We start from the raw sequence: 14,670 nt of genomic DNA, 5'->3' as shown, positions 1-14,670 counted from the left end.
CCTGGAATATTACAAACAGCAGTTATCTTGGATGGTATTTGAGAAAAGAAATAAAGAATAGGTACACTGCTGATTATAAATGAAGTGAATGTGCAGAAAATGGCATAAAAGTCCAACTAGAGGGAGATATAAAGTTGTATACAAAGAGACAAAAACTCCTAATTTCACAATGTATAGTCACAAGGCCTATATTTTCAGTGACGAGTCAGGAAAGAGATTTCGCAGACATAGCAGACTGATCAAACTAAGTGTCCATCACAATATAGTGCCAGTATAATAAAGGAAATTTAATGCTAAAAGTTGTTATAAAAGGATCTAGAGTATCATACACTTTGTCAGAAAAAAAAGGGAGGAATAGGAAATGCATTAAAATTAAAATAAGACAAAAGGGTAGGACTGTGAATGGTTCCTTCCAGGTTCAGAGCCCAATTCATTAATTCAGACCTAAGCCTCTTTCAAATTGATCCTAGACCCAATAGTTTCCAGTTGAGACCTCACAACTTTGCAGCTCTAGTATGTCTATAGTTGCACTTCCAACTCCAAAAATTAGCTACCTTTAAATATCTGAAGGAATGTCAAATAGAAGATGGAGTGAGCTTGCTTATTGTGGCTCCAGTGACTAGAACACGAACCAAATGGATTCAGATGTCAAGAAGAGAGATTCCATTTAAACATTAGGAAGAACCTTCTAATGGTAACAATGGAATGGACTGCCTTGGAAGGTAGTTATCTCTTAATATTTGTAGGTCCTTAGACAGAAATTGGCTGGGCATCTTTCAGGAGTGCTTTGGCAAGATAGCCCTAGATAGCCCTTGTGGTCCTTTCGAAAGCTAAGATGTTATGATCAGTGCATCTCAAGAAGTAGACTGATATCCATGAAAGCACATGCAAAAATAAATCCCGTTATTTCAAAGGTGCTACATGATTCCTTCCTCCCTCGTCCCACCTTTTTCACATGATGATGTACCAGACTAACATGACTGTTGAATGCCCAGAACCTGGATCCAAATCAAGGTTTGGATATTCAGATTTCTGGTCCCCCTCCACTGAGTTGCATTGGGAGACTGAAAATGGTTCTCTGTATATATGCCCCATGAATAGTATATTTTTTTACATGACTACATAAAATTTGGAGAGGTGATAGATAATTAAGGAGGGGATTAATTTAGCCAAATTTTAGATAGGTAATATTAAGGATTTTTGTATTAGAGATCTATAAAATCTGTTATTTTCCCTCATTTTTTAAAAAAAAGTTGTTGACTTCTAAGTCTTAGAAATTCATGCTGCTTTTGACTTGGTAATATCTCCCTAGAGCAGCAGCCACCTAAATCTGTTACATAAAGCTATCCAGTGGCCCATCCACATTTGCTGTGGTTAGGGGGGTGAAGGACTCCTGTGAATGTGAAAAATCCACATATATATATATATATATATGTATGTATATAAACCACTATTATTTTTAGCAAAGAGAACACAACCAGGTGCAACTCTATGGTCAACATCTGCCAGAGGTTGATCATAGAATCATGCAGGAGGACCTACAAATGCCTAGAGAAGTGTTTTCTTTAGGAACATCTAGGTTTTCCAGCACAACTCTATGGTCAACCTCCAGCAGAATTGCACTGGAGATTAGAGATTCCTGGAGAGAACATATTAATCAAAACCGCAAATAATCAAATCTGCAAAAGTCAAAGCAAATGTAGAGGGTCAACTGTGCATAAGGCATATGATGATGATAATGAAATGATCATTTTCTTGAGAAAATGATACTTTAGCTAGCATTTTGAAGGAAGAGCAGCTAAGATCACTGTTTCCTCCTTCTACTCTACTACTTTGTGAAAAAGTAGAAACTAGGAAACAGTCCCCCTCAACCCCAGTAGCCCAGCTGATCAGTTATCAAAAGTGGGTAGGATCAGTTGACTTTGAGTTTCCCACAGGAAATATCTGCTGCAAAATGGCATCCTACCTTCCCTACTGCTTTTTGTTCATCTCTACCTAATGATGTTTGATTTGTGGAAATTCAAGACAAGGTCTTCTCTGTGGCAGCATCATTTTATTGAACTGCTTGCCAAAAGAAATTAGATCAGCTGAACCCTGATAGCTTTTCTGTTGGCAGTAAAATAATTATATTTTAGCTGACCTTCAGTGATTAAAACTGCATTTATGCTTTCTTCTAATTCTTTGCTTTTTTCCCTTTTTGCGCCTACACTTTTTAAAAAAAAACACAATTGTGTATAATGTTTTATCTCTTTTTAAATTCATGTAATTTAAACCCCTTTGTGGGCCTTCATTTAGGGCTGTAAAGCAGTCTAGAAATACTCTAGTAAATATATTTAATAGCAACTGTATTAATTTAAAATGCTTCATACTTATCCTTCATTGATAGGAGTTTGCACAAATGTTGCTTCACAGTTATTGACTAAAAGTCTCTATTTGTTAGGCAGCCAAAAGTGCATAATTAATCACAATAGCTTTCAAAGCTCAATATCCTTCATCAGGCCAGAGGTGTCACTAACAGGGTGTGGATGGTGGACCATACCAGGTGATAATCGAGGAGGTAGATATAGGATCCAGCCATAGGCAGGATGTAAGATACAACTTTATCACACACGGAAAACTGGGGGAAATCGGGGGGGTTAAATGGGCATTATCCCCCCCCCCCCGTGATATTTGCACAATCAAGGTAAAGATTTTCACACACAATTGCGATTAAAGATGTCTTATCTTGGAAATAACCAGGAAAGTCTTTCCCGTGATCATACAGTAAAGACGGGGACAGCGCAGGGATGGACCTCCCTTGTCTGATAATCCCCTATATCCTGGAATCTGTAGTTTGGAGGAACTAGGCACTGTGGTTGAGAATTCTCCATTCCTCTCCCTAAACAACAGATCCTAGGAGTGCAGTGGAATGATAGCACTATACAGTGGGCCCTTGGTATTCTATGGGGTTGGTTCCAAGACCCCTCGTCCCTGTGGATTCTTAAGTCCCATTATGTGGAGTGGCATAGTAAAATGGTGTCCCTTAAATAAAATGGCAAAATCAAAGCTTGCTTTTTGGAATTTATATATATATGTAAATATTTTCAAACAGTGGATAGTTAAATGCATGGATAAGGAATCCATAGATATGGTGGGCCCATTGTGTAGTGTGTAAGAGCCCATGGATATTTAAATAGGGAAGGGAAAGCACATAAAAAGAAAGAAAAAAAGCAATAAAGCTTGAAAAGAAAAGAAAAACTTTGTAGTATTTGTATCATTTACTTTGGCTACAAGCACCAGAAGATAATTTGTTTGAGCCATTATTTGTCTGATCTTCTGTTTCCGCAGCCCTGTGAGTATCTTGCCTCTCCTGCCCAGACCTGACCGCATTTGCTGGCTGGTTCCTCCCCTTGTTTAGACAATGGGGAGGGGTGACGCTGAGGATGGCCAGATGCCTGAAAGAGTGAAGCCTCCAGATGGTGGCTGGGGCTGGATTGTGCTGCTGGGTTGCTTCGTCATCACTGGCTTCTCCTATGCCTTTCCAAAGGCAGTGAGCATTTACTTCAAGGAGCTGATGCATGACTTCCATGTGGGTTACAGTGACACGGCTTGGATCTCATCGATCATGCTAGCTATGCTGTATGGAACAGGTGAGGAGGTCACAGTTCCATCCAAAGAAGCACTTCCTTGTCTAGGCTTACAAAAATCTAGCTAGGTATCTTTAACGCTGCACAGTTACAACCCTTTTATACCACTAACTGTCATGGCTGCATCCTATGGAATTCTTGAATTTATAGTTTTATCTTTCTTTCTTCAACATAATCTTTATTTATTTTCATTTCCTTGAATCAGTACATAAAGCTTACATATAAATTATTCTCTTATTTATTCTCTTTATGTCTTCATGTCTTCATATCTTCATTCATTTATAGTTTTATCAGGTGATTAGAATTCTCTGCCAGACAGCTCTAGTGCCTCAATAAATGGAGAATTCCATAAGGTGTAACCATAGCACTTAAAGTAGTATCAAAGTGTTAGAACTGTGTAGTATCAAAGGGACACTTCTTAGGTTTGTGTCACCTTTTCCCCATGCCTCTTTTTCCATTCTGAATTCCTTTATTTCACATGTAATTTTTGGGTAGTATTTGCTTAACCCTTGGCATTAAACAATCAATTAGAATGTTCTTTCTAAAGACTATATTCAAAGAAGCAGGATTTCAAACAAGGTATGTCAAAGGGAGGAAGAAGCATACCCCTTGTGGGAGGAACCATGGATCATTCTTCAAATCTTTGGACAATACTAGGTTGGATGGACCAGAGACTGGAAAAGTTACTTTTGGAACTAAATGGTGGCTTGGGGTTATGGAAGTTATAGTCCAAAAAACTAAAATTCCCAAGCTCCGATTGGACTAATTGTCTGATGATAAGGCCACTTTAATTTGTCTGAGCAACTTAAATCTAAGAAAGAAAGCCCTTATGGTTGATAGTTCACACACAGTATTACCTTTTCCTTCCATCCCTCACTTCTGCTAAAACTGAATATGCAAGAATGGATCAAAGCTTTCTGTGGTCAGCTTATCCAGGTTTACAAGGGCCAGGAGCAACAAGTAGTTGGTTGGGATGTTTATCTTTCAGACAATTCTTATGCCATTCTCTTATTCCCTTGCAAAATCCTGCCATTTCTGTACCAGTTTAATAGCTAGCCTCTCTTATTTGAGTTTTATTAATCATTCTAAAGGAGCTTCTTGCTCTTTTTTCAAAAATGTAAATCACCAAAGCTCTCGAGTTTAAAAGAGATTCGTTGTTTCAGATTAAATGAACCATTTAGAACCTGAAATACTACCTAGCATTCCCCAAAATGTCCAGTATCCCAGAATTTGTAACCTCCACATCTTCTATTATTTACATTTTTAGTTCAAACCCACATTTTAAAGTTTTCAGTGTTACATAAGATCTTATAAAAGCATGAATCCACACCCATCTTCTGTCTGACAAGCTGTTTCAGTAATGAAACACAGCCTATGAGCCTAATACAGCCTCACCTGCTTCCTTTTGCAGCCACCATTGCAAATCTCCTGCCAATGCCCAGACTCTGTGTTTTTGCTGAGAAACACAGAGAAGCTTGATGTGCAAGGGAAAAATGCAGATTGTTTCACTGCAGAATTGTGGCTCCCAGCAGGCATGAAGTTCTGTAGGTAAATAAGGCCCATTCCCACTGGCTTATAACGCGGATCAGAATGCGAATCATGGTTGCATTGTTCCTATTTGAGCACACATTTGATCCGCATTGCTCCAATATCGTTCCCATTGGAATTCGAATCTGACTCCCATGTGATTGAATTATCCTGAAAAAAACTGAATCAGTGGTTGATAAAGCGGTTTAATTTAACAGCACATTTTTAGCGAGTTTTCCTGTGCCTCCCGAGTCTGATTTGCGGCGTACAAATGGGAACGACAAGGGTGTCTGATTTGGGAACTTGGGGATGGGAGAAGCAGTGCTCAAGGGGCTGGCCTGGGGGTGTCACCCGCTTGTTCTCTTTGCTGCATTACCAGCATCATTTTCTCCCGTTCGCATAGCCTTTCCCCTGGTGGAGTGGGAAGCAGGGTAAGGCAATCGTGCTACATTGAGCTCCAAATGCAGTAAACACATTACACCCCCTGCAATCTCCCCCCTGTTCCACATTCATAGACCGAGGCTCCTTCTTCCTTTCCCGGAGGGGAAAAGCACCTAAGCAATTGATTGGCTGTGATGTCAAATGCTTAGGCGCTTGATTGACAGCTGCTTTTTAAAAAAAGAGGTCCCGGAAGGGCAATGGGAACGGGGAGTAAAACAACCTGCTTCAAATTACCACAGGAATAATACCAATGGGAACAAAAACGGGTAAAAAACCCGGGTTTCTTTGCACCCATTTTTAATGAGAACGATGGGTCAGATTCAAGTCAGAATACGAGTCAGAATCGCAGCGAAATAAGCCGCTTTTTTTGCCCAGTGGGAATGGGGCCTAAGATACATTCAGTTCTCATGCTCAAAATGAATGTGTTTCTATAATGGTGACAGAAGCAGTGGAAGAAGCTTTGCAATGGTGGGAGAATGTGCCATCTCAGTGGGTAGAGTGTGGAGAGCATTAGTCCTCCAATGCCCTCCATTGCACCAAGGAACCTGCCCATTGCTTTTCTATTGGCATAAGCAGTTTCCTCCTGTTGTATCACACATTCTCTGTCTAGACTTCTCCAAATAAAATCTACATGGGATGGATAACTTCTGCTATTCCTAGTACTTTCACCTAGACCAAGTTCCTTTGCTACAGTTTATCAAACGGGAGGAATTTCTCTTAAATCCGAATGAAAAGAAAGTGGGGCCAGAACGCATTCACTTAAAGTCGCTAGTTTCGTGCAATTATGTGAATACACATTGCATTCGAACTGGCTTCCCATTGCCCCAAAATAGCATGCCATTGCCTGAATTTGTGTGTGGCAGCCTATCATGCAATAACGTGAAACCACATGATTGCGTTTGGACTGACTTCCCTTTGCCCGAATTTGTGTGTTGTGGGTTATCACACAATAACGTTAAACCCCATGATTGCGTTCAGATTGCCATTGGATTATACTTCCAATTTCCCTTGTCTGATAAACTCCATGGTGTCAGGGAGGTACTTTGTTTCAGGTGTTTGTTCTTTTTATTTCATTCTAGCCTTTTGTCCCTTCCTGAGTTCTTGTATTCTCTGCAGGGCCTGTGTGCAGTATTATGGTGAACCAGTTCGGCTGTCGGCCTGTGATGCTTCTTGGAGGTCTCTTGGCTTCCTCTGGAATGATTTTAGCCTCCTTCACCACAAACATTATCGAACTGTACCTGACAGCTGGTATGCTGACAGGTGAGTGTTCTTGCAAAGTAGGAAAGAAAAGCTCCCTAAACCCCATCCAAAAAATAAGCATGCACATAAGCCACACTTACATGTGTCATTAACAGGATGCCATCCAAAGTAGATGGGATTTTCATACCAGATATACAAAAATGCCTTTTATCCTTTCTTGTGCTGATTGTGCACATGTGGATGGTATTGATGATGTAAAATGTATCTTTTAGATTTGCATTGCAGATTTTGTGGTTGAGTGAAATACATGCATGCTCCTACTAATTGTGGAGAGACAGAAGTTAACTGAAAAAGATATTTGAATAACAGACTGAAATAACAGCTGTTAAAAGGATAAATTCAATGGATAAGGTCTAGACCAGGGGTAGGCAACCTTTTTGAGCCAGGGGCCGGGTTGCTGTCCCTCAGACAACTGGGGGGCCGAAGGCAAAAAATAAATAATTAAATAATTTTTTAAAAATTTAAATAAATAAATAAACCGGGACAAATGTAGGACAACATTTTCAAATGGTGGACACTCTTTTTAAAAAAGTGGAGGACACACAAAAAAATTTGCTGATTTTTTTTAAAAAAAAAGTTAATATAAATGCATGTTTCTGAGGCGTCTATAGACAATTGCCCCCCTTGCCGCTGCGCGCAAGAGGCCAAAGGCCCCGGCGGCAATCAGCAGCAGGACTGGGCTGGGGCCGGTTCCAAGGCCTCGCCGGGCCGCATCCGGCCTGCGGGCCACAGGTTGCCTACCCCTGGTCTAGACTATGTATTTCTAGGATTCGAGGAAAGCTACCTGTATATCACTCTTGAGACATTTGTATCGCTTGATATCATTGGCTCAAAATTTAAACCTTAAGCCTTATTTAATCTCAAATAGATTAGATCCACTGAATCAATGGAATTTACAGAAATGTTACCTAATTGGGATTATAAACTTCCTGTTGACTGATAATGGGCTTCCTCTAGCTGAGATTAAAGCTGCTGCCACACTGCAGAATTTAATGGGGTTTGACAATGCTTTAACTATCATGGCTCCATTCTATGGAATTAAGGGATTTGGCATTTGTTGTGGTGCCAGAGCTCTGTGATAGAAAAGTCTAAATAACTCACAAAACTACAAATCCCAAAATCCCATAGCCATGACAATTAAAATGGTGTCAGATTGATTAATAGTGCAGTGTAGACGCAGTCTAAGAATTGGATTTAGGTTCTCATCCACTCACTTACCTTTTACTCACAATTCCTTTTGTGTTCTATAGGTTTAGGCATGGCTCTCAACTTTCAGCCTTCCCTGATCATGTTGGGGGCCTACTTTGATAAGCGGAGGCCTTTGGCTAATGGGCTTGCTGCAGCTGGGAGCCCAGTCTTCCTGTCAGCCCTCTCGCCACTGGGGCAGGTTTTGCTGGAGACATTTGGGTGGCGAGGTGGCTTTCTCATCATGGGAGGCCTTCTGCTTAACTGCTGCACATGTGGAGCAGTGATGAGACCCCTGGAGATGAGTATGAAGTCAAGAGAGAAAGTCCAGGACAAATATGAAGCCAAGGAGATGCTGCCAATGGGAGAAAAAGCAGATGAGGCTATAGACAACACCAAGAAGACCAAGAAAGCCAAGCAGAAGAAGAAGCCCAAGAAAGGGAAAAAGCTGTTAGATTTTTCAATCTTTAAAAACCGAGGGTTTGTCATCTATGCCATTGCCAAATTCATAATGGTTTTGGGTCTCTTTGTGCCCCCCATATTACTGGTCAACTACGCCAAAGACACTGGAGTGCCAGACAAAGAGGCTGCTTTTCTGTTGTCCATCATTGGTTTCATTGATATTTTTTCCCGTCCATCTTGCGGGATGTTTGCTGGACTGAAGTGGATACGACCTCATGTCACCTACCTGTTTAGCTTTGCCATGCTCTTCAATGGCCTCACCGATATCTTCAGTGCCAGGGCCAATGATTATACATCCCTTGTCATCTTCTGCGTCTTCTTTGGCATCTCCTATGGAATGGTGGGGGCACTGCAGTTTGAAGTGCTCATGGCTATCATTGGGTCACAGAAGTTCTCCAGTGCCATTGGGCTTGTCTTGCTAATTGAGGCCTTTGCTGTGCTTATTGGACCACCTTCTGCAGGTAAGCCTTGGATATTTGTAACTTGAAAACTTTGCTGCCTTTTGCAGAGCTTAACTTGAGAGGAAATTTATTGGGGCTTAGCTCAAGATCCAATTTTGTATACCATAGTTCAGCCTCAAAAACAAATAGTAATAGTAGTCATCATCATCATCAGAAGAGATGAACAGGAAGAAGAGAGTGCTCTGTATGCCCATCTAATACTAATGAGAAGTCACCAGGCTTCAGAAGAAAAGGCTTAACAAAATTACATGTATCTTACTGTTTCTCTTCTAAGGCATTGCATGGTTGCCCTTCCTGCAATTTTATTTTCACAATATTTCTCCAAGCCTGCATTTGCACTGCAGAAATAATCCAGTTTGACACCACTTTAACTGCAGTGGCTTAATGCTATGGAATTCTGGGAACCGTACTGGCACCAGAGCTCTCTGACAGAGGAGGCTAAATGCCTCACAAAACTATCGTTCCCAGAATTCCATAGTATTGAAACATGTCAGTTAAAGTGGTGTCAACCAGGATTATTTTGGTAGTGTCGATGCAACCTAAGGTAAATTAAGCTGGAAGAAAGTGATTGGCTCAAGTTCACCCATGGATTTCATGGCTGAACTGAGATTTGGACCCAAGTTTCCCTAATCCACCATTCATATTTATAGTAGCATACATATTGATGTCAGCTTGAAGTGCATATGGCTTCTAGATCTGGTTACAACAAAAATGTCATCAAGCCATATAATGTACAGCTTTTGAATATGTCTGTCCCATTACTGGTGAATTATGTTATCGTAAACCAGACTTCTGTTATTACAACTCAGTTTTTGGTCATTGTGGAGATCAGAAACATGAGTACACAAAAGGCTCCAAACCTTAAAAAGGAATTTGTTTACTGAACAACAGAATAATTTATTTCTGCTTCTTCTATGGGAAAAGCTTTGTCATAGTGGTCCCCACATACTAGAAACTTTCTACAAAAGCTCTGCCAGGTTAATTGGACACACACTCTCTGATTGGTACTTTATTGCTCATATCTCCATGTTTTGGGATTCTCTTCTTAGCTCTCAGTCTTCTTATCAGCCCTCCCTCTGTTGCCTTCCTCCCATTCCCAATAGTCCTTCCATTGCAAGTCCTTATGGCAGATGAGGACAACATATGGCTCCCCAGAGACTATTGGATTGCAGCTCCCATCATTTCTCACCATTGGCTATGGGATGATGGGGATTACAGTCCAACAACATCTGTGAACAAGCTGTTGCTCATCTACAGACTTGCACACAAAATCTGAAATAATGCAGCTAGAGAAAAGGAATTTTAGGGAGAGGCTTAGAACTGAGGGATTTAAATTGGGTGAATTCATAACCTAGTCTGTTTGAAAAAAAACAACAGCTGAGATCCTACATCACAGACATAACTGTGATGGCCCAACTCTCCAAACCTACCTGAACAGCTAGCAGCCTCACTGAGCAATGGAGGTCTCTTCCGCTGGTCATTGAGGAGGGTGGCATTTACTACAGCTTCCTCCCCACCGGCTATCTCTGGTGTGAAAATCAGAACCAGGACCCCATTTGTGATCCTAGTAATAGTGTCATGTTCATAAACATGAATACTGAACAGTTACAAATGCATAACTCTAGCTTACATGTTTGTAACTACTTAGTTGGGTGCCAGCAACCATGCTTATCCTGTTCCCTTCCTAGATGCTCCTTTTGACTCTGTAGTCTCCATTACTTCAGTATTTTGGCAGAAAAATGGATAGGAAGAACTTACTGAATGTGAATAGTAATCATGGTTAAATCATGGACCTGATTATACCTTTTTCTTTCTAAAACCTGAGAACTTTCATGCAATGAACGTTCCAGGTTCTTGGTAAGTAGTTTAATATGGCAACTGCAAGAAAAAAAATGGAAGGTTACTGTTACACCCTATGCTTCTCCTCTTTTTTTTTCTTTGTTTAAATCCCAGGGCGATTGGTGGATGCACTTAAGAGGTATGAGGTTATCTTCTACCTGGCTGGCTCAGAGGTTGTACTATCTGCTCTCTTCTTGGCTATTGCTTCCTACTGTTGCCTGAGCAGAGGGAAAAAGAAGAGCCCTCAACCAGAGGAGAATCCTCCTGGAGGTGGAGGTGGGAGTGAAACAGAGGAAGCAGAATCGGACATACAGGAAGGAGAGGATCAACCTGACGACCATCACCACCTATCTCACAGCATCAACAATGCCGGGAGTGATGCAGTGAATCACATTGCAGAAAACAGGAATACAGATGGAGCTGGGCAGCCAGAAAGGGAGGGTGAAGGTTTGGTACCAAGTGGCTGCAATGTTGTTCACACAGTGGAAAGAAACAGTTTTTAACTACATGGAGGTCATATTTGATCAACAAAGACAATACTACCAATGCATTGGACTTTGTCTGGCTTAAAGAAAAGTATATAAGGAGGGTAGACATGTTTGGATGGTGGGAAGAGAGAATGTCAGTGTCTTGTGAATAGTGATTTTTATGTAATACAATGGTCATATGAACAGAATTGTCGAAGGAAAACAAGCCATGTTGTTCCCTCTAATCACATATGGAATTCCATAACACTCTCCTACAGTGCTTGGGCTTGCCCTAACGAAACCCTAAAATTAGAGGTGCTTAGTGACCAGGCTCTTACTGTTGATTCTATCCATTACCATTTTTTAAAAAAAACTACCTCTGCAGAGCTCAGCAAAGGAGGCCACCATGTAATAATTATGATCCTTAAATATGATGTTGCTTCTTATGTCAAAGGTGTAGGACATACTATTAGAATAGAATAGTTTAATATGTCAAATACCAGAAGGAACACCATATAGGGCAAAAAGCAGCGTGATCTGCTTAGAAAGAGTGGTGGAAATAGTTTGTGGATAAAGAGATGTCTCCTAATGGGTTCATCTCTGTTAGTAAAGGATAAAACCTTACACTGTATCTCCTCTAGATGGATTTTTGGTTATTGTGATGTTGACCAGACCATGTAGTGAGGCAAGGTTTTAGTTTTGGGTTGTTCGGGTTTTATTTTTTATTTTTATTTTTTTAATGTCAAAAAGGGGGAGGTGAGACAGTATAATGAAGTCACTGTATTATAATTCTAGACATAGGATCATTGAGTCTGAAGGTACCCAAAGGATGATCTAGCCAAGCTTTCTGCTGGAATAGGAATACACAGTTAAAGCATCTCAGATAGATGTCCATCTAATACATGTTCAATGCAAAGTTTTAAAGTAAGTCATGCCTTCATTTCAATACACTGAAGTAGTATTGACAGGTTATAAATAAAAAGTACAATCTAGTTTGCTAAAAGAAAGTCAGAGTGGTATAGTACTTTGAGCATGGGACTATGACTCTGGAGACCAGAGTCCAAATCCTGGCTCAGTCATGGAAAACCCACTCAGAAGAACAAATCTTGCCAAGAAAACCCCATGACAGGTTCGCCTTAGAATTGCCATAAATCAGAAATGACTTAAAATAACAAAAACAAAGTGTGCTAAAAATACATCCTGGTTATTCCATTCCAGACAGGGTTTCTAGCCCTGTAAGGAGTAGGTAAAAGTTCCTCACTATGGCCAAAATAGGAGAAACAAACTGCTAGATGTGCTCTGTCAAAGCTCCTATACAGAAATATATCGTGTCCCTTTTGCAATACAGCCAAAATACCAAGATTATAAACAGCACAAAATATAGCAGTAAATTACAGAACACTACTAAATTTGATTTTCAACAAAACCATTAGCATGTAATCTCAAAACAGGGTGAATTAATGCAGTTTTCAAGCAATTAGCAAAAAGTTATGGATACTGCATATGGAAATGAATACTGCAACTAGACGAACACTCATAGGAATAAAAGAGCAGAGAAACACTTAAAGGTAGAAGAAGAATGGATATATAAATTACTGCCCCACTTTTCTCTGAAAAAAGAACTATAGGAAGTGCAGCAATTGTCAAGTTTCCTTTTCTGCTTTTAAATATTTTTCTGTGTTTGCATTTTTGAGAGACTCTGCTTGGCTGAAGCATTATTTCATTATGTTTTGATGCTTCATGCTTATACTCTTATGTAATAACACACATATTACTACTGAATTTCTTATTCTACAATTGCCCTGTATTTATAGCAATTGGTCTTGTGTTTGGTCAACTTTTGTCCTTGCTGGTATGTTATCCTTTTGTAATATAGTCAGCCTAGTTAGTTGCTGAGGATTGCTGCTTCCCACCCAAATTGGCTCATAGGAGGATGCTGTACTTATGTCCTGCTTTTAGGCTTCCCATAGGCAGCTGGTTGGCCACTATGTGAACAAGGACTGGAATCCTGTTGGTGACTTTCAGCATTGTAATGGTCTGTTACACTGATATAAGACAATTTTTGGAGTGTTGTACAGCTGTGGAGGGAAGAAAGTAGAAAAAGTTGTCTCCAATGCCAGAGGAAGTTTTGGAGCAAGCAGTGTACCCCTCTCTCCTGAAAGAAATTATTTTTACTGCCACTTTTAGGCCCCCCACCTCCATCATTGCAGTGCCCATTACCATTTTATCCCTACTGCTATGCCTCCTCCTACATGGTGTACTTAACACAAGCCAACAGGACCATAGCCAAATTGTGAACTCAGTGGATCTTGATCTAGTATGGCTCTTCTTATGGCATGGGCTAAAATTCAGCTGGTCACATACACTGGTGTAACCCTCTCTTATGCTAGCATATTTGCCCTTTTGCATGGCATGAACATATTGCAGGAGTTTAAACACCTTTGATCCTGCCACAAATGGATAAACCTGTTGTTCATGGCTTACACTGCCGGATAGCTCTAACATCTTGTAGAGCCACTGCATTTCCACAGAGGCAGAAATACATAGCGTTCATGAGCAATATGCTTCCTGAAGGATCAGATATTTGTACTGTTAAGAGAAACTTTTGTATACCAGGGTTTACCTAATTGTTTTGTAGACATGTTAGTCCAAGAGAAAATAAACGTATATCAAAGATTCAGCCACATTCATGCACTTCTTACATGAAAGTGAAGAACTTGGTTAGTCTTCTGCTGCCACTATTCTAACAATACAAATGTGACATAGCTGCTGCAGCTGTAATAAAATCCTAATCTTCTGGTTGTACTAATTTTAAATCCCAATGATAAATCCACTTGTCTTCCAGGAAATCTCAGTCTGATCAGTTACACAGAACAGGTTGTCCTGGGTTTGAAGGACTTATTGTACACCATGGAAGGAGACTTGGTGAGATTTCCACCTATGTTGCTGTTTCTGTTTGTAACATAGCTCTTGATACAAAGACACTATGTAAGATTATGCAGGTGCAAAAGCAGCAATATACCAAATTGCAAGTACTGTAGTGATAATCTAAAAACAAAAGCAGAACTATCTTATGCAATAGCTGGCATTTCACTGTTAAAAGGGAGGGATGACACCACCTGAGGGAAAGACTCATCAGTGAGTTTCCAAGATGTTCTCACCCCCATTTCAGATAACCCCATGACACTTACTGGGCTATTGGTGTTAATATGTGAAATAAGCAAATTTCTGCATGGCAGCATAAGCATTTCCTGTGTTGCTTCATAAGGCCTGAACTGCCATTGAACAGGTTTTCTATTAGTAGTGATCCTAGGTTATGTGGACACATATATCAATGGTGAAGTAATCTGTGTAATCTGTGAAAATATAATTGATCCATGTGGGGCAGTCTGGTCTTTTTCC

The 14,670-nt window shown here is 40.3% G+C and overlaps 1 protein-coding gene across 1 annotated transcript; it reads left to right on the top strand.

Moving 5' to 3' along the window:
- Positions 1 to 3,391: 3,391 nt before the first annotated feature.
- SLC16A8 (solute carrier family 16 member 8) lies at positions 3,392 to 11,304 on the top strand. Its single transcript, XM_042469381.1, has 4 exons — positions 3,392 to 3,629; positions 6,711 to 6,854; positions 8,105 to 8,962; positions 10,916 to 11,304. The coding sequence occupies exons 1-4, from the start codon at positions 3,401 to 3,403 to the stop codon at positions 11,302 to 11,304; spliced, it is 1,620 nt and encodes a 539-aa protein (XP_042325315.1). The 5' UTR covers positions 3,392 to 3,400.
- The last annotated feature ends 3,366 nt before the right edge of the window (positions 11,305 to 14,670 follow it).

This window comes from Sceloporus undulatus, chromosome 5 (assembly GCF_019175285.1).
Source record: "Sceloporus undulatus isolate JIND9_A2432 ecotype Alabama chromosome 5, SceUnd_v1.1, whole genome shotgun sequence".
In the NCBI taxonomy this organism is placed as follows: domain Eukaryota; kingdom Metazoa; phylum Chordata; class Lepidosauria; order Squamata; family Phrynosomatidae; genus Sceloporus; species Sceloporus undulatus.
This window is presented reverse-complemented; position numbering and strand designations above follow the sequence as displayed.

Coding starts and splice junctions, on each gene's coding strand:
- SLC16A8 (XM_042469381.1), top strand. CDS start 3,401: ATGGGGAGGGGTGACGCTGAGGATGGCCAGATGCCTGAAAGAGTGAAG. Junction 3,630..6,710: donor AGCTATGCTGTATGGAACAG/GTGAGGAGGTCA, acceptor TATTCTCTGCAG/GGCCTGTGTGCAGTATTATG. Junction 8,963..10,915: donor TATTGGACCACCTTCTGCAG/GTAAGCCTTGGA, acceptor TTTAAATCCCAG/GGCGATTGGTGGATGCACTT.